The sequence below is a fragment of the Nesoenas mayeri genome (assembly GCF_963082525.1).
Source record: "Nesoenas mayeri genome assembly, chromosome: 1".
Taxonomy (NCBI): domain Eukaryota; kingdom Metazoa; phylum Chordata; class Aves; order Columbiformes; family Columbidae; genus Nesoenas; species Nesoenas mayeri.
The window spans coordinates 40,392,265-40,413,940 of record NC_137541.1 but is presented as its reverse complement, the minus strand read 5'-3'; the positions used below and the strand labels follow the sequence as shown (position 1 = coordinate 40,413,940).

At 43.0% G+C, this 21,676-nt stretch overlaps 1 protein-coding gene across 2 annotated transcripts; it reads right to left on the bottom strand.

Moving 5' to 3' along the window:
- Nucleotides 1–2,095: 2,095 nt before the first annotated feature.
- XPNPEP3 (X-prolyl aminopeptidase 3) lies at nucleotides 2,096–21,564 on the bottom strand. Of its 2 annotated transcripts, none has more exons than XM_080363721.1 (10): nucleotides 20,889–21,564; nucleotides 19,465–19,581; nucleotides 16,513–16,920; nucleotides 13,804–14,006; nucleotides 12,814–12,876; nucleotides 11,339–11,452; nucleotides 8,125–8,210; nucleotides 7,274–7,457; nucleotides 5,658–5,778; nucleotides 2,096–4,816 (listed from the first exon to the last, which is right to left on the bottom strand). In XM_080363721.1, the coding sequence occupies exons 3-10, from the start codon at nucleotides 16,862–16,864 to the stop codon at nucleotides 4,650–4,652; spliced, it is 1,290 nt and encodes a 429-aa protein (XP_080219847.1). In that variant the 5' UTR covers nucleotides 16,865–16,920; nucleotides 19,465–19,581; nucleotides 20,889–21,564; the 3' UTR covers nucleotides 2,096–4,649. The 2 variants fall into 2 exon arrangements, with proteins under 2 accessions (XP_080219847.1, XP_080219846.1); XM_080363720.1 differs by having other exon boundaries at nucleotides 21,210–21,564.
- Nucleotides 21,565–21,676: the final 112 nt, after the last annotated feature.

The following is a 21,676-nucleotide window of genomic DNA, read 5'->3' as shown; positions in this document are numbered from 1 at the left end:
ACCGAGACTGCACATCACTCCCGCGGTGCTACTTGTTTCCCCAGCATCCAAGGGGAAGGAACATATTGAGCCCTACAGCAGCTCTTCTCAGTCCTGGGTCTACAACCAGCTTGCTTAACCTTTTCTTGGATCAAAGCTCTGGTCATCAGGCTTATCCAGGCAGGGATTATTTTCTTTTTTTCTTTACCATTGTTAATGGATAACTCTGCCATGGTAGTCAAAAAGCCATACGTGGTTATCCATCAGCAAGAGAAGGTTTCATGCATGAAGGACCTGGAAATTCTTCCTTGCTCCTTTCTGCCCATCTTCTGAATAGTCTGGTTTAGGTTAGCCCATGTCAGGTGGTGCTTCAGAGCAAAAACCAGGTGGGCTGAGCCAGTTAGGACAGCAAGACAAACTCTGAGGAGGAGAAAAGAGCCGAGGGGAGAAATGGGGCATTATGAAGCCCACTGTGCCTCACTGTCCGTTTTAAATTCCACTTTAAAATGTAACTCGTTTCACCTCTGAAATACAATGAATTTTATAAGTCAGACCCACTCCTAGAGCCAGCGTTGTAACACTGTCCAAACAATGATCTTTACTCAAGTGGAAGCTGAGCACGCATGCAGGGAGCACATTTAACAGAGACACTGTAATGATTTCAGAAAATTATAAACTTAAACGTAGTTTAGACCTGCATACTAATGAAGAGATGCCTATATAGGTTTCTAGACAACTCAGGTTAAAATAAATAAAAAAATGTCGATTCATTGCAGTGCTGAGTTTCTTCATCCAATTACACAAAGTACTAAGCATCTCATCATAATTAAAGCATTTTTGTCATTTATCTCATATAGATTTTTTTCTAAGTTTAACCCTAACTCTTTTTGCTTTATGATAATCCTCCTGGGAGTAATTACTAAATTTCCACAGCAGTAATGTGAATAGCATAAGGGCACGTAACCTCGGCCTTGCTCTCTCCATCATAACAAAGATTTTGCCTAGAAACATACTCTTCCCCTTCATATTATTTAAAATATGACACATGATCAATAACATGAAACTGCAGAAAACTTTCTCATATGATAATTCTATTGATTTTTAAAAGAAATAATTAAACTAACTGTTAAGACCAACTTCATCAATACAATCCGATTCCTTTGTTCCTCCTTCCTGAGCAGGGCAAATCAATCAGGGTCTCCTGTAACCAGTTTCCTGCAGCTCTTGCACCACTCTGACAACACCCTGAATAGCCATTTTACACCCCGTTGTTCTCTCCTCGCTCTCGCATCCACCTGCACACATCCCCGCAGCTCCAAGTCTCACCCTTCCCCGGAATCTTCTCGATTGCATTGTACATTACCCAAAACCTCCGTTTCCATTCTCTTTTATGTGCTCTCTCAGTTCGCTTCTTCCTACACCATCAGGTTCCTTTGCAAAATAACGAATGCAATTTTAGGAAAGACATACTGTATTTTTCACAGATAAGAGCTTGAACGCCAAACTGTGTTAAATGCCAAATTTCTTTCCATTTTGATGACAGCGACATATCTGCAAATTAGCACCTCTGCTCAGACTGTACTTTAACACCAGGACTTTACTACTAACTAGTTCTCTGCAAGGCAAAATAGGCCCCCGGTAGGTGAAATGGGAAAGCCAAGAAAAGCCTCCTGGGCTTCCTCCAAAAGCAAAGTGTCTTCTTCACAGGGATGGCTGGCTCTCATTTTCTCTTGTACTCTGACACCCTTAACACCTGTGCGTCAGCTGCAATAAAATGTCTCCCCAAGTGAACTTGCCTGTACCTCAATTTCGCTTTCGCTTCCAGTGATCCCACCACCGCCCTCATCAGGCACCTGGCAACTTGTGCTGCCACCGAGAGCTGCTCCTCAACCCAAGTGGTTGGAGCGAGTAGCCTCCCCTGCGGCAAAACCAGTCAATCTGAAAGGATGGGACAGGCCTTTGGGAGGTATGTTATGGGTACCTGCAGCCAGAGAAGGGGTTCTTAGATGTTTCTTGATGAAAGTCATGTAAAATGTTTATGGACTTGATTGTATTCAAGGGAAACCAATTACCCACCTCTAGGAGAAAAAGCCTTCAAAAAATTTAGGTTGTTAAGACTCATATTTAATATATTCTGCAAAATGCACTCTTCTTTACATGGAACAACAGATTCAAAACATTAGCAGCGGTTTATGCTGAAGAAATGGCTAAACACTGTGGAAGAATTACAGAACATGGAGCAACACAGCTTAAATCTGACACACTTGGCATGGTGGGGCACAGCAGCCCCTGCAGATACATTACTCTCCACAACACTTATTGACTGACAGAAACTGTTTGCAAGTTGCAGGATTTTTTCAAGAGGAGTAGGAATTAGAGCGTGCCTATATTTGACAATGTTATTTCAAGTCCACATAGGTTACAGATAATTTATAAATCTCCCTGAAAAATAATGCCCTTCCTGGAGGTGCTTATATCTGTTTGACAGCCATGCAACTCAATGGCCCAAGAAATTACTTTCTACAAATTGTTTATTTTAAAAATAACATTTTATATGTATTTCAAAGGCTTATTTACAGTAAGTACAATTATTAACTCTGTTAGGTACATGGGCAGATGTGCAGATAAGCACATACATGTAGCTCTCAGGTTAATGTTATTTTAAGCTGCTTACATAGTTCCAAAATCCAAGATTTGTCTCAGTTGACATGGCTCCAACAGGTGTAATTAGAACAACAAATATGTTACAGATCAGAATAACATCAAAAGTACTCACCAGCTCTGCGTCCACACTTACCAAGCCTGCCTTCTAACAATTTACACTGTATGTATCACTGTAACGCATGAACACCTGATGAAGGCTTCCATCGAAGATTAGCAGATTCTCTTAACTAGATGAAACTTGATACACTAAACTTTGTACAAGCATTTACTTTTCATCACGTTTAAAAAATAAAGTTATGGTATGTCTTTGGCTGCCTTTCAAGTGCCAAATTCAAACCCCAGTGCGTGCACCCAGCTCCCATTAAAAGCAGTAAGAGATGCAAGACACTGTTGATTTGGCCTTCACTAAGTGAAATGAAAAACAAAGAGGAAAAAAAAAGGCAGGTTTTGCTAGAGGTTACACAGCAACAGAGCAAGAGGTCGAACTAAGGAACGCTGACTACCTTCCCCACACGGTTCTGACTACATTCAACATGGGGAATTAGGGAAAACCCAGGAAAAAGCAGTGACTTCGACTGGAAAGCAAAATGGACTAGGAAACAGTGACATTATAGTCGGTCAAAAATAGATAATATAGGAAAAGAAGAGAAAAATAAAGAAAATTAAGAATGACAGACAAAAAATACTGAAAACTACCATCACAAAGGAAGGAAGATGATGTGATGCAACAGCAAGCATAAATGAGATGCACTGATGAGAGGTATTTTTCAGACATGTTAAATAACTGTCAACATATTTTCAGTAAATACACAGTTTGCCTCTAGTAGGTGTATTTACTACTGCATACAATGGCCCAGGTGGTACGCTGATGTTGAGGGAAGACAACTCTTTACTTCTCATCCATCCTGGACACTAACCGTTGCCTCAAAAATATTATCACAGAGCATTAGTTACTGATTTCACTTAGCAAAACCCAAAAGGCAGCTGTGATTACACCCTCAGTGTTTTGAAAAGGAGAATTACTTTAGAAAAACCATATAATGACTTGCAACTTGTCATAGTGCAGACTCTTCCAAAACATGCTGCTGAAGTAGCTGGCATTTACAGCATGAACCCGAAAGGTGCTGTGACTGTCCCAGAATCAGACACCTGCCATGTAGGGGACAACCAGCAGCTGGCCAGAGGAGCCCAACACGGCCCTGCTTCCCAGGAGAGAGGCAGGCTCTGAATAGGAGACTGGAATGGACAGTTGGGACAAAAGAGAACGCAGAAGACAGCAAGAGTGGGTTTGTCCAACCTCCTGAGCCCTACCTGTGCTGTCTGAAATTACTAAACACCCCAATAAGCTGAAAGACCAGAGATGTTTTTCCCTGCTGTTGGCCTATTTTGCATCTGCTAGAACAAGGCTCAAACACATCCTTACCCTTATAATACTAAAAGCGTTCTCCACCGGCTTCAGATAAAACTACTTCTAAACCAAACCCATTTTCCTAACTACCAAACCCCTACTTTCCAGGGGTCTATAAAAATCAAAGCTGTTTGACACACCTTATTCCTCCAAAACACAATTTATTGAAGTTTCGCTGTTAAAATCTGACTGTTGTGAAACTACTGCTGAAGGCTAAACAACCAGGCCCTGGTCTCAGCAGTTGCACCTGTGTGTCTGGACAGGGATCAGGCAGAAGCCCTCCTGGTGGCACTGACAAAATTGATCCCTCCAAGGGCACCAGAACAGATGGATCCACGCAGCAGAGAGAAGAATCCATCCCCATGTCCTATAACAGCTCAACATCAGCACTAAACAAATCAGAAGGAAAATGCACATGGAAAAGGTTGCTTTGCTTTTTTATCCCTCAGTACCCAAGCCTTTTGCATTCCACTTCCCAGCCCCAGTCTTGGAATCTGCCCTCAACTGTCCACACCCTCCATCACTTGACAACTACAGGGATCTGCGTCCCTGCAGGGCTGCGTCTCCTGAGGAGCACAGAAGAGGCAGAAAAGGGGCATCATGAGCTGCGGCCACAGATCTGCTCGATGTGGTAGATCTCCTTGGGACAGTTGGCAGACAAGATGAGAGGCGCGTCCTCTGTTATCACAACGTCATCCTCAATGCGCACACCAATGCCACGAAATCTCTCAGGGGCACTCATGTCATCCTCAGGGATATAAATGCCTGAAAGAAGGAAGGGAATTAAAACACACAGCACTACACAGAAAAACACCATTCCCTTACTGAACAACCACAAGAACACGGTTGGATTTTCAGCAACATAACGAGTTTGATTCTGAAAAATTTTAGTAAGGAAAGCTGCCTTCTTTCCCCTCACTCATGGCAGTTGGTGGGCTAAGAAAGGAAAGTGTCCCTCTGTGCCTACAGACACTAGCATGTTAATAAAATCTTCCACAACTGAAGCTGGCCTTCACACTTCTTGCTCTCAACACTATGTTCACAATGATGATTTTAACAATGTTCTGAATAGAGAGAAGAGCCAAGCATTAAATATCAGTTTCCAGCTGACAACTCCAAACGCAGTGACAAGCAGAAAGAAAGATCCATCATGAAATGCCTAATTTGCAAAGCGAAGTTGTGAATGCCTGCAATTGCAGACTGCAATGCTGGAGACTCACACTACCTCTGACAGGACAGTCACAGTAACACAGAACACAGCATGAGTGAATTTACCCTGCTTCTCTGCACTACGATTGACCTGTGCTGCTCTGGGCCAAACACTAACAGTCTGAGGTCTACATTACTCTGCTTCCTGCTGGACAGACACTTTCTGAGAGTGTACTCCCACAATATGTTCTGTTTGGGAGAGAAATAGAGTTTTCTAATACTGTAATGACTTTGGGAGGGGAATAACTGAATGTTTTCTAATACTGTGATAATTTTCAATTTCACCAGAAAGGACCTGAATGCTTTGGTCTAAGAGACCAACTAACTACTCAGAGCAACACTGTTATCCTCAGTGCTGGCATGTTTTGGTTGCACATCTGATTGCACATCTTTTTACCTGGTTCAATGGTTATCACCATGCCTGGCTGGAGTGGGAGCGATCGAGATATATCTGGGGTATCATGAACATCCATGCCCAAGTAATGGCCCACATGATGCGGGCAGTACTTTCGAACAGCCTAGCAGAAGAGAAAACAAGTGTCATGGAGGCAGTTAAACACAGCCCCATCTCTTGTTCCAATACACAAGCTAGGGAGAAGAGACAGAACAGTTCTGTGTGCTTAACTAGCAATTTTACTGCCATGACTAGGTCATCAAGGGCTGTCTTCCATTTACCAGAACTGGATAGCCATCAAAACCCACGTGTACCAGGTACCTACTATGAGCATGTTGCAGGTTGCCTTTCCCCCTTACTGAAAAGAAGAGTCCAAGCCCTTCACTACCTCAGCATGTCAGGAAAGAGTTTAGTTGTCAGCTCACTGAGCTTTGCTTCCCCAACCCTTTCCACCCCTTAAACATCCAAGCCCTGTGTTGCTCCCATCAGCAGACCCTGACAACCAACAGCAGCTGATACAGCTGATACATGATGTGGCAAAAATGTCTCCTATGCATGGCAGAGCAAATGCTGTGCTGATTTCACTCAGCAGCTACAGCAGGACTTTAATCCACCTCTACAGGGCACTGACACCACCTCCCCCTGCATCATCTTAATCCCCCTCCCTCCAGGGTGGAGTTTCTTGACAGCTGGAATCAAAGAGCTAACTCCTCCTGTGCCTCATGCTCCTCACATTCACTGGGACTGAGCTGCAGACGCTGGTCTCATCTGGCTGTGCTGCCGCCTGCCGGGAGAGAAGCCTCCGTTTGCAGGAGAGAACACATGCTGTTACTGCAAATCTGGCAGAGACCCATGCTGCTTCCAAAGGGGTAGTTCTGTCACCTGGTTCCACCATCTTTCTTGTATTGACACTAGCAGTCACACAGGTTTGCAGTGACTGGAACCAAATAAACTTCTCAAACTGCAAACCAGTCCTGTTTTTGTTTGCAGGTTCAGCTCTACAGCAGACCAGTTCCCCAGTCTGTTCACCAGGTAGCTCTGTGAATCCCAATGCTGACACAAAATGGTGCAGAAGAGGCAGCAGGTGGAACAACTGAGAATGGGCTGCATCTTTTGGTGGCACTGCAGATTTATGCTATGTTCAACAGATTTCAAAAATATGACTAAGTGCTTGCAGCCAGCCCTGGACACAGAATTTTGTGTTAGTGCCAATGTCTCTACAGGTCCCTTCAGACTGTACTCTAAAGCTGCACCTACACTAACAGGTAGTGCAGAACAATGGGAATGAATCCACAGAAAGAAACGGGAAGTGTTGAAGAACAAATTTTTACACTATGTGCATATAAGGCTGGGGGGCTACTTGAGACTAAATTGTGCGCTGCATGGTTGAAACACACCTTCAAGTTTAGCCTTGTCTGCGAGAAATCCAATCCTGTGCTGAGACCACCCCGCAACATGAATTAAAGCATAGTGAGTGGGGACAATTAGATGATTAATCTCAAAAGCACATTCTTGAGCCAAACTGAAGCCACTAACATAACCCAAGGAGAAAACAGTCAGGCCTAGTGGGCAAGAAGCTGGAGTAAAAAAAAACTTTGAGTAAAAAAATCTTAGAGTACCTTGAAGAAGTGGTTGTCAGTGATGCTGCTCTTTAGAACCCCCAGCTCTTTCAGTTTCTGTCCAATAAGGCTCAGCATGAGGCTGTAGATATTTTCTAGGCTCACGCCTGGGGAGCAGAGGCTCAGGCAGGACTTCTGAATATCCAGGACAGCCTGGTACAGTTCTGCTTGGGGTTTGGTGAACCTGAAAACCATTGAGAAAAGGAACAAATGACAGTTATCACAATGAAACCTCTAACCAGAACGTGTTTTGGGACAGATTCAGTTCAGTGCTGGAGAAGGGAAAGTCAGAAAGTCAGAACAGAAAGCAACTGGCTCCATATATGAAATGCCAGACAAAGCATCACTCCAACATGCCCCTCCATACACTGAGTTCAGGGCAGAGCTTCTCAGCTGACAACCTAACTCCAAAGCAAAGCAAGGCAAAGGTACTACAGGAAAAAGAATGCACTTGAGTCAAAACATATAGGAATTAAACACAGAACCACCGAGACAATACACCAACAAATTCACAACTGACAGAGCTATGTACAGGGCAACTAAACTCCTGTTCTTTTACATACAACCACAGTCAGCCACAGCTGAAGGCACAAAAGCCCTCTCTGCAATTTGAGCATGTTGTAATAGGTGAAAATAGCAGTAATCACACATTTTCATGCAGTAATTAATGAGACAGTGGGAATTCAGCTTCTCATGCTGAAAGGTTAGTTTATATAATTTGATTACTCTGAAGAACCACAGAATAAGACATGTTAAAAATACTCACACAGATATTAAACACACATACACTCATTCCATCAATTATTTAAGAGCTTCTCAAAGTTCTTCAAAATCGTATTATTGCAGCATACCTTCCGTTGATGGGCCAGGTACGTGTGATGTCACTTACGTAGCAGGAAGACTCACATCCACCATCTAGTAAAACCAGTTCACCATCCTGGAGAATAACAGGAAAAAATGCCCTGTGGGTCAGTCCAGCTATTAACTGAATTGATTTCTCTGTCTGAGAGCAAGAAAGAAGATTATGTATTTATTTTTGCAAAGCAGCTGCAGAAATGTGAATTCCTTTTGCAGAGCAACAGCCCAGGTGCTTATAAATAAGCTATTCCAGTCAGATTGTTTCTCTGCGAGGTAGTCTCTGACCGTTATGCTTATCTACAGCCTGAACGTGCCAATTTTCAAACACTTTGGAGTGAAAAAAGACATTTTCCTTCCACTATTTTGCACTCCAAGAGAGCAGTCCCATTTACACCTGCATCGCCTACGCCAGCAAATTACACCGGTGATTTCTCTCACCAGTAGTTCTCTGCTAGTGACTGAGACAGAAGGGTTTTGCAACAAAAAACATAGATTTCTCAGCTACCCACATGATCAGCAATGGCCAGAGATTTAGCCTTGTCACAAGGTAGGAAGAACCAGCAAAATCACTTCTCTGACAGTGTATCACTACTGTAAATGCACTATTGAATAGCTTGTACCATCCTCTCTGTTCGCTTCTGGGACTGCCCTGACTGCTCTAAGATATACTTCTGAATCTATCTGGTGATGAAGAAAAAACTTAGATGATGTGAACCTCCAGTTCACTTCAGCAAAACTGTTCCATGTCTATCAAATCACTGACTGCACATCTTCCAAAAAGCCATGCAAAAAAGACAAAGGGCCAGGAACAAAACCACTGCTTTGCTTTCCCTCCTTGAAGGGTCTAACTACAAATAGAGCAGTGAGATCTGTAAAAAGTTTGGATTAAATTCACTATGGATTTATGCTACTTGCAATCCAAGGCCTTTTATAGAGATTCACTCCACAGATCTGTGATTGTGCCAGCAGCCATGATGTGGAATGACAAGGCAGTGTTTAACCTGGCAGGCAGCTGAGCACCACGCAGCCATTTGCTCGCTCACTCTATCCAGTGGGATGGGGGAGAGAATCGGGAAAAATAGGTAAACCTTGTGTATTGAGATAAGGACAGTTTAATTGGGCAGAAAAGGAAGGGAAAATACTAATACTAATAGTATAATATAGAAAAAAAGCAATGCACAATGCAATTGCCCACTACTCTGTCCCCAAGCAGTGGCGCCCTGGCCAGTTTCCCCCCTAGTTTACCTATTGAGAATGACATCATATGGTATGGAACATTCCTTTGCCCACCTGGGTCCATCTGTCCCAGTCATGTCCACTCTCACCTTCTTCTGCACTCCCAGCTCACTTGCTGGTGGAGTGGTGAGAAACAGAAAAGGCCTTGACTCTGTGTAAGCACCGCTCAGCAAAAACTAAAACATCCCTGTGTTCTCAACATTATTCTCATCCCAAACCCCAAACACAGCATATCAGCTACTGGGAAGAAAATTAATTCTATCCTAGCCAAAACCAGGAGACAAGGAATAATTCTAGCATGTTAAGGTAAAAAATAAGCAGTAGAATTTCACTGCTAGCACTACTTCCAGTGATAGCTACTATCCATTGTGTATGGTTATGCGCCACAAACACACAGTAGATAAACTAGCAGTGAGCAGATACCACTATCCTATTGAACAGACAGGCCACTAAACATCCATTTAAATTGCATTTTTAACTTTTTCAGAATACCTGGTTCAATTCTTTAAGTAAAATATGACATTATAGCACCTGCCCTCTTCCAAGCAATCAAACAAACTAAGTAACAATTTATCGGCTAAGGGAATTCAGCCTGTGATTTCATTGTCCTTAAGTGCATCTTGTCCCCTTTCTTTAAAGCTGAGCCTACTAAGTGGTGGACTGAATGACGTCCACATGAAGCCACACGCAGCCTTCAGATACCTTCCAAATTAGACACTTTGTTAGGCTATCTGGCAACAAGATCTGTAGGAAGTAGCACACAAAGGAAAAAGAAGAGTCAAGTTTACGGGTTTAACCTCCTACTTAACAATTTTGAAAAAAAAACAAGTGACAATCATTTAGCTGAACAACATTAACACAAGCAACTGGAGTTATATGAGCACGCCTGACCTTGGATGACAGGACAACAAAGGAGGCTTCTTCCTGCCAAAAGGAGCCTGTCATATCTTTTGTATGTCTGTCTCTGCTGATCATTTCAAGGTCTGCTAGCATGCCAGCTTCAAGAAAAGATAATGCTGGTGGGAAAATTTCATCCTGCATTAACGCAGAGGAAAAATATGCTCCTCTGAAAAGTGAATTTTGACAACGGCAGTGGAGGAATACTGCTCCTGAAAATACTTATCTGAATCTAAAGGTGTATTGTCAGGAAAGGTGGAATGGGTTCACCTCAATAATGTGACTCTTCAGAATAAGACAAGACATGACCCATCAATTTACCTACAGCCATGTAATCCACCTCTCAGCATTTAACGCTGTTCCCTTCCCTCCTTGTTCCCCTCACCAGCTCTGCATGGAGTCTGAAATGCTTCTTCAGCTTTGCCAGAGCAAGAATGCACTCTTGCACCTTATGCTAGATTGGATATTAGGACAAATTTCTTCATGGAAAGGGCTGTCAGGCACTGGGACAGGCTGCCCAGGGAAGTGGTGGAATCACCATCGCTGGAGGTGTTTAAAATATGCATAGATGAGGTTCTTAGGGACGTGGTTTAGTGCTGAAGTTACATTAACGGTTGGACTCAATTATCTTGAAGTTCTGTCCCAACCAAACTGATTCTATAATTCTATGTTGCAAGGCAAGGCCAAGCAATGCAAGTGACAGCAGAAGATCCCCAAAGTGCCTTGGCTCTGCCTGCTGCAGTGGTCCCTCTCTTTCGTGAGGTGAGGAACCCACCCAGCACCACATGCTGCTGCACACAGTGCGGCAGTAGATGCGCTCACTAAATGAAGTTATCTGCAAGCTTGTTTGCTAGTACCTCCACTGTTCAGAAAATACTGCAGAAAGCGCAAAGAGTGAAGTTAATCTTTCACTGACAGTAAAACTAACCAGGGCAAGATTGCTTTCCTCTGCTCACTTGAAAACATATATTTGTTTTGATCTGTTCAGTCAAAACGAAGAGCAGCAAGGGCACACATATGGCAACAGCGTGTCACAGCACTGCACTGTAAATCACTGGACAGCACATGGTTTACCTTGATGAGCTGATTGTTCTTCACATAGTGCAAAGTGTTTGATCTATTGCCACCAGCAACAACAGGGGGGTAGGCCAAGATGTCAGCACCACGGGCCCGACACTCGAATTCAAACTGCAATACCAATTCAGAGAAGAGCAGACCGTTAGTGCTGATTCAGGTGATTAACTATCCTGGGGCTATTATAATTAATGTCCTACAACTGTTTTCTTAATATGTACAACACAAAGTGAAACTGGAAAGTGAGTTCACTAAATGAAAGCAGCCTTGAAGGTTTTCCAGGAAGACCGGAGGAAAAAAATACAGACCTATCCAAAGAGTGTTTTAAGCCTGCCTCTGGTCTCATGAAATCTCTTTTTAGTACAAGCTGTTCAATACTGTATCAAACATTCATTATGTTGTCACAAACCTAGGTGATTATTTGTTGTTATATAAAGTAATGCTCTCAGTTGCCATAAAACAATTTTCAAAGATCCTAAATGTCAGCATGGTAACAGTTGTGTTTTGCTGTTGTGTTTTAAAATTACAATTTACCAGCATATTTACAGTAGTATCTATTTTCATGACTCTGTTGAATTGAGGTTTGAAAGCATGCACTATCCTGATACACAAAGGGTAAAACCAAAAATGCTCTGTAAGCCTCAAGAGGTTTTTTTTACCTTTCTAGAGTGATGAAGCTGATAAAAGCATGGAAATTAAAAAACTTGCATCTATAAAACCCTCTAAATCTTCAATACATTAATAACATGTCTTCTCTATAATTACTAAAATCACGTGGGACAGAACGCTCCAGGATGCCTACATGTAGTAAAGCAGGTTTTCTAATCCTGATCTGGAGTGAAAAATTGATCTGTAAAATACACTTTAATTAAAATAATATTCTTTACAAGTCAGTACTGCTGCTCAGTGCCATGTCAGCACAGGCCCATCTATGTTATAACAGAGGGTCAAATCCTGCTGATGTTTCTCAAACAGGCATCTCACTGCAAGTCTTTACAAAATCCCTTACCAAATGCACAGGCCAATTAGTCCTTATTTTGTAACTGAGAGCTGTCTACATTGCTTCAAGACAGCTGTGGTAACCTGATGTAGTAACAGGCTAGAGTCAAGAGAAGCAGGCTTCACAAACAGTTGTTGTAACTACTTAAATTATATATGATACAACTGTATTAGTGAATAAGATAATAACTACATCTCTGATTGTTTAGCAGGTTTTGGTTTTAAAAACAGAAAAAAGACATCAATAGCAGATGAACTTTGACAACCACTACATTCTTCAGTAAGGGTACAGGAAGTCCAGCTGAAGAATTTCTCACAATGAGTTTTCTGCAGATCCTAGGAACCACACAAATTGGGTGAAGGAGAAAGGTTCTGCAGTGGGAGGCACATTATAGAGAGATCCGATATTTCTAGTTTCCTGGAAGGATAACCAACATTCAGCCTTTCTATCTTGCCTCCAACCACAAAGTACTCACCTTTGCGTACAGAAAGGCTTCATCTACTGGGGATTTGCTGGCGAACATTGTTTCTATGAAAGCCTGTGAAAAAGAAGGGCCTTTCAGTTAGCAAAGGAGCCTGAACTTGAGTGAAGTTCTTTTGGTTTTTATTTGTTTTTTTGTTGTTAGTTTTGCTGTTGGTTTGGTTTTGTTTGTTTGTTTTTTACCTGCTGTCTTTTGAGGAAAGCCTAAAATCAGCTGGCCCAGAACACAGGAACTAGAGGCAACTGAAAATCCAGAGTACTGTCAAGATTAGAACTGATTAAGCCATGTTACCTGTGAAAGTACATTTAGCGGCTGATTGACTCTAGTTTTTGAAAAATAATTAGATAGTTGAAGCTGATCCCATGGGTTGGAATTTTACGAGTTGTCACACCCACAGACTCCCTCACATATAATAAGGGTGCTTTATGCAGTTTTTCCTTCAGAGGAGAACAAACTGTGCCTCTCTTTTCTATTTGGCTATTTTAATAATATTTACAAAAACATGATTGCATTTGAGGTATCTGTCAGATTTGTTTAAATCGGCCAATAAGTTCAAAAGGTATTTGAGGGAGAAGGGGGAATACAGAGACATACACTGGCAAAGCACTCAGAAAAGTCCCATTTCTTCAAAATCAACAGAATAAATGGGAAAGAAAATAGTGTGGGGAAGGAGCGAGGAGGCTGGAAAGAGAGTAAAGAGGCTGCCTGTATTCCCAAATAGATATTGCTTTTAAACACGGTCTAACAGCTGCTGGTTTGTCTTCACTGGAGCTACACTGAGAGAAGGTGGTAGACCAAGAAGCCTTTCTGTTCCTCATTCTCACGTAGAGGAAGCTGAGCCCAGCCCACGGTTGAGGCACAACAGTTTAGTAATAGATTAGACCAAAGCTGCCCTTCCAGCGCACGTCACTCCATCCACAACTCCCTCCCCTTTCTGCTCTAAAGGAATGCAGCGGTTCATTTGGAGAACACATGACCCCATACCTCTGCTGTCAGCCGTCCAGCGATCTTCATCCTTTCAATCTCTGCAGGAGATTTGATCAGACGAAGGTTTTGCACTAGATGTCGGATGCCCTGGATGTGGGGTTTGTGCCGAGCTTTTATCTCGGTCAGGGGCTGCATGTAGTCGGCATGAAGCTCTGTGTGCACTGGTTTCGTGAAGTCATACCAAACAATGTTTGACTCACCTGGAATACAAAACAAAAGCTGACACAGATTAAAATAAATGTAGAAATGTTCTCCCCAGACTGAACAAACTCATTCCTGCTAAACTAGACTTGTTGCTATATTTGAGAAATTAATTTCCTCTGAATCTGCATTTACAGACCATATGGCACTTTCACTGTCACAGTATACTAGCTTGGGGAAGAGTGGCTGGAAAGCCACCTGGCAGAAAAGAACCTGGGGGTGCTGGTCAACAGCTGGCTGAACACGAGTCTGCCCAGATGGCCAAACAGGCCAAGAGCATCCTGGTGGGTATCAGAAATAGTGTGGCCAGCAGATTATCCCTCTGTACCTGGCAATGGTGAGGCCGCACCTCGAATGCTGGGTTCAGTTTTGGGCCCCACACTAGAAGCAGCAGCACTGGAGAGAGTTCAGAGAAGGGCAATGAAGCTGGTGAAGGGTCTGGAGAACAAGTCCTATGAGGAGCAACTGAGGGAGCTGGGGCTGTTTAGCCTGGAGAAAAGCAGGCTGAGGGGAGACCTTATTGCTGTCTACAACTACCTGAAAGGAGGTTGTATCATGGAGGGTGTTGGTCTCTTTTCCCCAAGTAGCATGGATAGGATGAGAGGAAACGGCCTCAAGTTGTGCCAGGGGAGGTTCAGATTGGTTATTAGGAAAAATTTCTTCCCGGAAAGGGTTGTCAGGCATTGGAACAGGCTGCCCAGGGAAGTGGTGGATCCACCATCCCTGGAGATGTTTAAAAGATGTGTAGATGAGGTTCTTAGGGACATGGTTTAGAGGTGGACTTGACGATGCCAGGTTATCAGTTGGATGCAATGATCTTGAGGATCTCTTCCAACCATAATGATTCTATGATTCAAGATTATCAATGCAAAGTATGAAGATTTGACAAATCCCACTCCTAAGCAAATATTGTTTTTTATGATCATCACTGAATATATGTATCTCGAACAGATCAAAGTTTCCATATCAAAGTTGCACTTACGTAAGCTAAGTATCCATTGCACTGCAGTGGTCCATGTTCTGAACTGTACTCCCATTTAGCCTGTCTCCCCTGATGCTGGAAGGCAATTTACCTTTTACCCATCACATGGAATCAGGGTCCTTATCAACTATGCTTCTGAATATCTTTGAGGAACAACTGCTTATCTCAGCCATTCAGAGAACTGAGAACAAACATATTTACCTATGTGGAAATTTTTTTGGAACATGGGAGTTAGCACCCACATTCTGCCCACTGGAACATTTTAAAAGGGAATGAGTAGAAAAGCTACGCTAAATCACAGCTAATGTCCACCTAGGCCCTTCTTCTTTGGTGACAGCAGCCATAACTAGATGCTTACAAAAAGTCTCTAAGAAACCGGGCATTTATGAAAGAGTCTTTTCCTTAGCACATCCTCCCCACTGCTGGTTTCTCCATTTCAAGGCTGTATCTTCATTAACTGCTTTTCATGGGCCTCTCCCCCACAGAACTAAAACCTTTTGCATCCATTTATACTTTTGACATTCCAAACCTTCCATGAATTATCTACAACTTAAAACTTAAAAAGTGTCAAAACCTTCCATCTGATCATTTCAGAGTTCCCTCTGTAAATTATGAAAGACAGCAAGTAATCATTCCTACTCATCCTCTCTGTGCTTTACATAACCATACACATATTTGATACCTTACCTTCTGGTTTTGCTTTTTTAAACTGAGCAGGTTTGTTCAGCAAGTATCTCAGACACACTCCATACTTTTAATCATCCTTGTAGCCCTTTCTGTGACTTTTCTATTTTTGATAATTCCTTTTTTGAAACAAGAGAACTAGAATCCAAGATGGTATGTAAGACTTCAGCATAAACTCTATTTATCTGTGTAATGCCTCAAGCACTTGCCCTTTTTATACTGTCATAAACCTCCAGTTTCATTTTATAATGCATTTAAGTTCACTCTGGGTTATAAGTATTGAGAGTACATGGTGATGTTAGACGCAGAAATACATGTCTAAAGGACAGCCTGTCTATTTCAAGAATAAGTCAACATCTATCTAAAAAAGGTGAGTGGACTAACAACCTCCCTGTGTGGATCATTTTCCAAGTCTATTATGAGTCAAATACCATCAAGTTTCCTACACTTAATCTGGTTCTGGCTCTGTCAGCAAAAAGATATGACTGAAACAATAACATGGTTTGCGATGCTCTCTTGCTTATCCTGTTCCTTATGTTTCACAGACGTGCATGCTGGCATTCACATGGGTGTACAAGAAATTCAGAGGGGAAGAAAAACTATTATTTCCAAAACTAGATTTCCATTGGTGACCCTCAAGAAGCTAACAAGAACTTCCAACTGCCTTTGTCATACTGTTGTATCTCCTGCACCTCCCCAAATTCATGGTAGTCTTGAACTGGTGTCACGAACCACACCATTCAGACCCTGCAAACCACATCTCATCTCATCTCATCTCATCTCATCTCATCTCATCATCTCATCTCATCTCACCTCATTACCCCTCCACTTTTTGTTACCTTTCAGCTTGGCCACCAAGTGCCTGAACTCCTCGATGGTGTAAGCTTCATCTACTCCTGTGAGAGCAATTGCCCCATCTGTGCCTGATCTGGGCCCGTCCCACAGCTCTCGGCTTGCATCTCTGCGAGGCACAAAAAGGATGGATTTGTGGGAGGGCAGCGCTTTGCCAGGAATGCTCTGCAACACCAGGATGCTGTCAGGCTCCTGGAAGCCACAGAGGTAGAGGAAGTTCGTGTCCTGGTGGAAAACATAGGGGATGTCATTGCTCATGTAGTACGTAGGGTTGGAGAGCAGAATCACTGTGTGGTCCGAACCACCCCAGCCATGGGCTTCCTTCTGGATCAAGGCCATCAGTTTGTGTCGACGAAGAGCATATTCCACCTGTGACAATCCTGGGGTTACCTCTCCTGCGAATACAAACCAAATCAGATGGAAAAATTCAAGGCACTCGTGATATTTTACTAGTCACATGCCAGATTCCTGCCTACACCCTGATGTCTTTTACATTCATGGCTTCAGTGTGGTCCCTCATTGGCCTTCCCATTGCTCCCTCATGCATCTCTTGAAGTTCCACTCCTACAGCACATCCTCACTCAATCTGCTCCTCCATCACACAAAGACAGAAATCTATTTTAACAAGTTGGATTTGCTGTTATGTATTTCTGTCCAAAAGGAGAAAGCACAAAATCCGGCAGATACAGACAAACATCCAAACCAGATGGGTGTTTTCAGAAAAACATGTGAAAAAAAAAAGGAAAGGGGCAAAGCAAACAGAACTTTGACTGCTGAAAACTGATGGGTTTTACAGCATCTGGACATTGAACAGAAGATTATCTCCTGCGGCTGGGCATTCATTTCCTCAGATAGAGCTAGAATGTCTATTCAAATACACACTAAGTCAACTCATAAAATAACTAGTTCTAAACCATAAGGGGTGGACTGAGCACTACAGATAAGGGGAGATCAGGCAGAAACACAGAGGTTGCAGAGTTTAACCGGTCACAAGATCCCGGCAGAAAGAAATCACACACCGCAGGCTGGTGGCAGACTCCGGTTAAGAGAAGGAATCTTCGCCAAGGCAGATGTAGCTTTTCTCAATAATTAATAATTCGGATTTTTCCAAAGTTAAATACTATATTCCTAATGACTCTAAATAAACCACCTCTTAGATTAAAGTATGCGTTAGACTGCTCCAGTCACGAAGGATACGAAGTACAGTGATCAAGATACTCATCAAACCAGACTGAAGTTGAAAGAACAACCAACGCCTGCTTAAGTACGTATTTTTTTAAAATGGGAGACACTTTAACTATTATTTAAATCAATACATAACCCTTAATCAGTACTTTCGCTAACATCCTATTTTAACATAGATTGAATTTTTATACTGTTAACTTTCTACTTTCATAATATTTTCTTCCTCTTCAACATATTACACAGTGACAACTCTAGAATAAAATTTGAAATTTGACTTGTACTGTAAGTGGACTCCTGCATGGGTGGGGTGGGAGGGGGAAGTTCCATTCAGAATGTTTTTGCTTGAGAAAAGAGAGTTCAGAAAATCACGTATGTTGTACATTTGTATTTGCATTAAACTTTACAGCTTTTCAACACCATGCATCCCCAACACCTATTTGGTGTAAAAGTCTTTTTTTTAAGAAAAAAATAAAAATAAAACCATCAAATTCGTTTTACTCTGTAGGTCTAGAAAAGAGAACACAGAAACTGTTGCATGCAATCTGACCTCACATTTCTGCAATATAATACTGCAAATTTCCTATGCTCTGCTGCATTCCAGTCAGCCTTCTAACTATCACAAACAGTCCGGTGAAGTTTAGAAGCTGCAGTAAGGTGGAACATGGGAATCCCATTTGTCTTCTGACTGCAAGGCCTGGAAATCCTCCTTGCCTTAAAAGCATTTACTTTTTAAAACAATAATTGCAATAAAACAATGCTGTATTATTCTAAGGAAAACATCACTCCTTTATTAAATGGAAAATTACTACAGGCAGCTAGAATTAATCTGCAGTGTTTCAGCTTTGAGTACTTTTAAAGTGTTAGCCTCATTTACCGTGAGCTGTTAAACAGTGCCCTGAGAAACCTGACGTAATATTGAAGTTAGCTCAGCTTTCAGCAGAGGGTGGACCTGCTAACTCTGTGAGGTTCCTTCTGACATGAATTTTCTACAGTTAAATATGGAAGTGCATAGTTATATATTCATCTGTTCTCTGTATAGCTGTCTATGGAAAAATAACATAATCAGAATGTTTTCCTGGACATATTCTTGAATATGTTTTTACTTCCAATTTTTTTTTAGATTTAGCTACAGTTGTCTCATACCTACATGTTCGTTTTCATTAAACTCCTAAAACTGCACAACCTCAGCTTCTCTTTCATGACTATCATCTTACTTTATAGCCACAAGTTTCTTTTTCTTCTTTCCCTCACAGCTTGAAAACTCTTCTTAAAGGGGCATGTTCTTTAGACAAGTGGTGTTCATCTAGCAGTAAGTCTCTCCACAGTCTCCTTTTCTGAATGACACCTTTATTTTGTGACCAACAAGACACTAGATCCAAGGCATTCTGGCAGTTCAGCTTCCACAAAGGACTCCTCCTTAATATAAATCATATGTATTTGCAGGACAACTAACTCAGTAAATGCCACTGCCATGAACGGTCTGAAGTACCAAAGTCAGTGACACCAAACACTCCACAAGAAAAAGGTAAAAAAGAGAACACCTGAAGCCTATTTTTGGTCTCAGTATAATCTCAAACACGGAAATTAACAACTAAATATAATTACTGCCTAATGAAGGTAATCATAAATGGCTGAAATCAGACACCTGTACAATTCAGTAAATCTACTGTCTTATATACTCTGTCTTAGACATCACAGCAAAATAGAGACAAGAAAGAAACCCAATGACTGGCTCACACAGGGCTGAATCTAACCTGGTTTGAGAAGGTGTGGGTGTGTGAAGGGGCTGGGCTGGCCCAAGTATCGGTTTGGAATCTTCTTCTGCTGAGCAGGCTGGAGGGAAAATCTTCGGAGACCGCATGACTCACAAACTAGAGGGGAAAAAAACACCGTGTCAAGGTAAAAGAGCTTTCCAGTTAGCAAACTGCAGACTTATACTCCAGTCATCTGACTCTTAGCAGAATTCATTCACCTCATAGGACATATATATCCCTACTTCTCAAGTTGTTGTGTACCATAGTAGTTTATAAAATAATGTACACACAAGTCAACTACTTATGATCAAATATTCATAAAACAGATTGAAAAAAAATTAACATAACATTCAAATATTCATAAAACAGATTGAAAAAAAAATAACATACGCTAAACCTGACAATCCAGCAAGAAAACCCAGAAATCTATGTTGATTTGCACCTGTAGGCACTTGGCTCTTCTCCCTCCCTTGCTTCCCTCAGACACCACAGGGCTTGAAGAACACCACCTATATATCATCTTTTGTTGACTATGTGTTCAAAAATACCACTCATATGGAACAATTACACAGTTTTTAAGGCCCTTCCAGTTTTTTTTTTACCAACAATTCCTCAAAGAATACATCAAATTCTACAGGTTTATACTATGATGTGATTTTTTTGTATGAAAGATATTCAAGAGTTCCTGTTTATGTCTCTAACTTGACAGTAGCATTAGCCAAATTGAAAACAGTTCATCAGAAGCACATAGTTATGTATCTCTCTTCCAAATCCACATACAGCCAAAAATAGACAAGTTTTAAAGAGAATTGCAAGTGTGCATTTGGGAGCTGGGTGTGTGCACAAGAGAAAAGCTAAAATTCCACACAAATATTACCTATTCTGGAATTCTCAGTGACAGATTGCAGCTTGTGCCTAGATATAAATCATCACACACATGGAAGGAGATGGTAACCAGCTTCCTAACACCTACCAGCTGATGTTTTGGAAACTAGTTCCCTTTTATGTCACTTATCATGTGCCTACTATAAAATCGGCCCATGCTGCCAGAGCATGGCACTGGAATCCTGGAACAAATGATAATCAACTCTTCACTAGCATAAGCAAGCAAAACAGCTGCCTGCCTTTCAGGGAGCTGAGACTCAAAAACTTACAGCAGAACATAGAGACCATGAGTTTTCTGTGGGAGCCAGTATGATTAGCCATTACTTTAACATTAGTTATGCATGACAACTGACAATCATAACATAAAGCACCCACTATGGGGTGATTGACTGGACTAACAGTCTGGAGACCCAGGCAGGGAAACAGAATTACAGCTTTTTGTGCAGTTTAAAAAGGTTTTCACTGTTCTTCTCTGTCTACACAGAAGACAAACAGGACACCTTGCAAGGAGACAGGAGAACACAAGAAGCATTAAATACATTAATATTTTGAAGGTAGCAAGGAACTTTCCACATCGTTGCTTTATTTTTCAAGCAATGAGCCGTTCTGCCCTCCGATTTCACCGTGACCGGGGCTACGACTCCGCTGCCGGGGGGAGCTGCGATCCCGCGCCCCTCGCACCCACCGCGGAACGGACGCCCCAAGATCCGCCGTGGACGAAGGGCGGGCTCTGAGCACGGATAACGCCCAGCGGGCCCCGGGCGCGGGGCTGCAGAGAGGCGGGCAGGGCCTGGCGGCACCGCGCCGGGCCGCACCGCTGACGTGCAGTGAGGCGTGTGGGGGCGGGAGGAGTCGCTGACCTGAGAAGCCGCGCCAGCCCCTGGCCGCCGCCAGGAGCCTCCGGGCCGGCAGGCGCGACATGTCGCCGGGACGCGGTTACCACGGGGCCCAGCCCGCGCTTGGCGGGGCCTTCCCGCAGCGCGGCGCCGCGCGCTGACACCATCAACGAGCGCGGGCGCCCGGTGCCTCCCGCCCCGCCGCCAATGAGCGGCGCCACACGGGCTTAGGCGCCCGCGGAGGCCGCCTGTCTCGCCCGGAGGGGAGGCGCGAGGAGGGACTCGGGCTACAGCGAAACTCTGGCAGCAGGGGGACGTGGGCGACAGCGCCAAGCGAGGAGGGGGACAAACGCCACACCTGGCAAAACTCAGCCGCCAACTTCGCTTCTAGAACTTTCCCGCCGCTGCGCGGCGGCGGGGCGGGGCTAGGCCTGTGGGTGGGCGGGGCCCGGCCGGAGGGGCGGGGCCCAGTGGAGAGGGGCGGGGCGGGC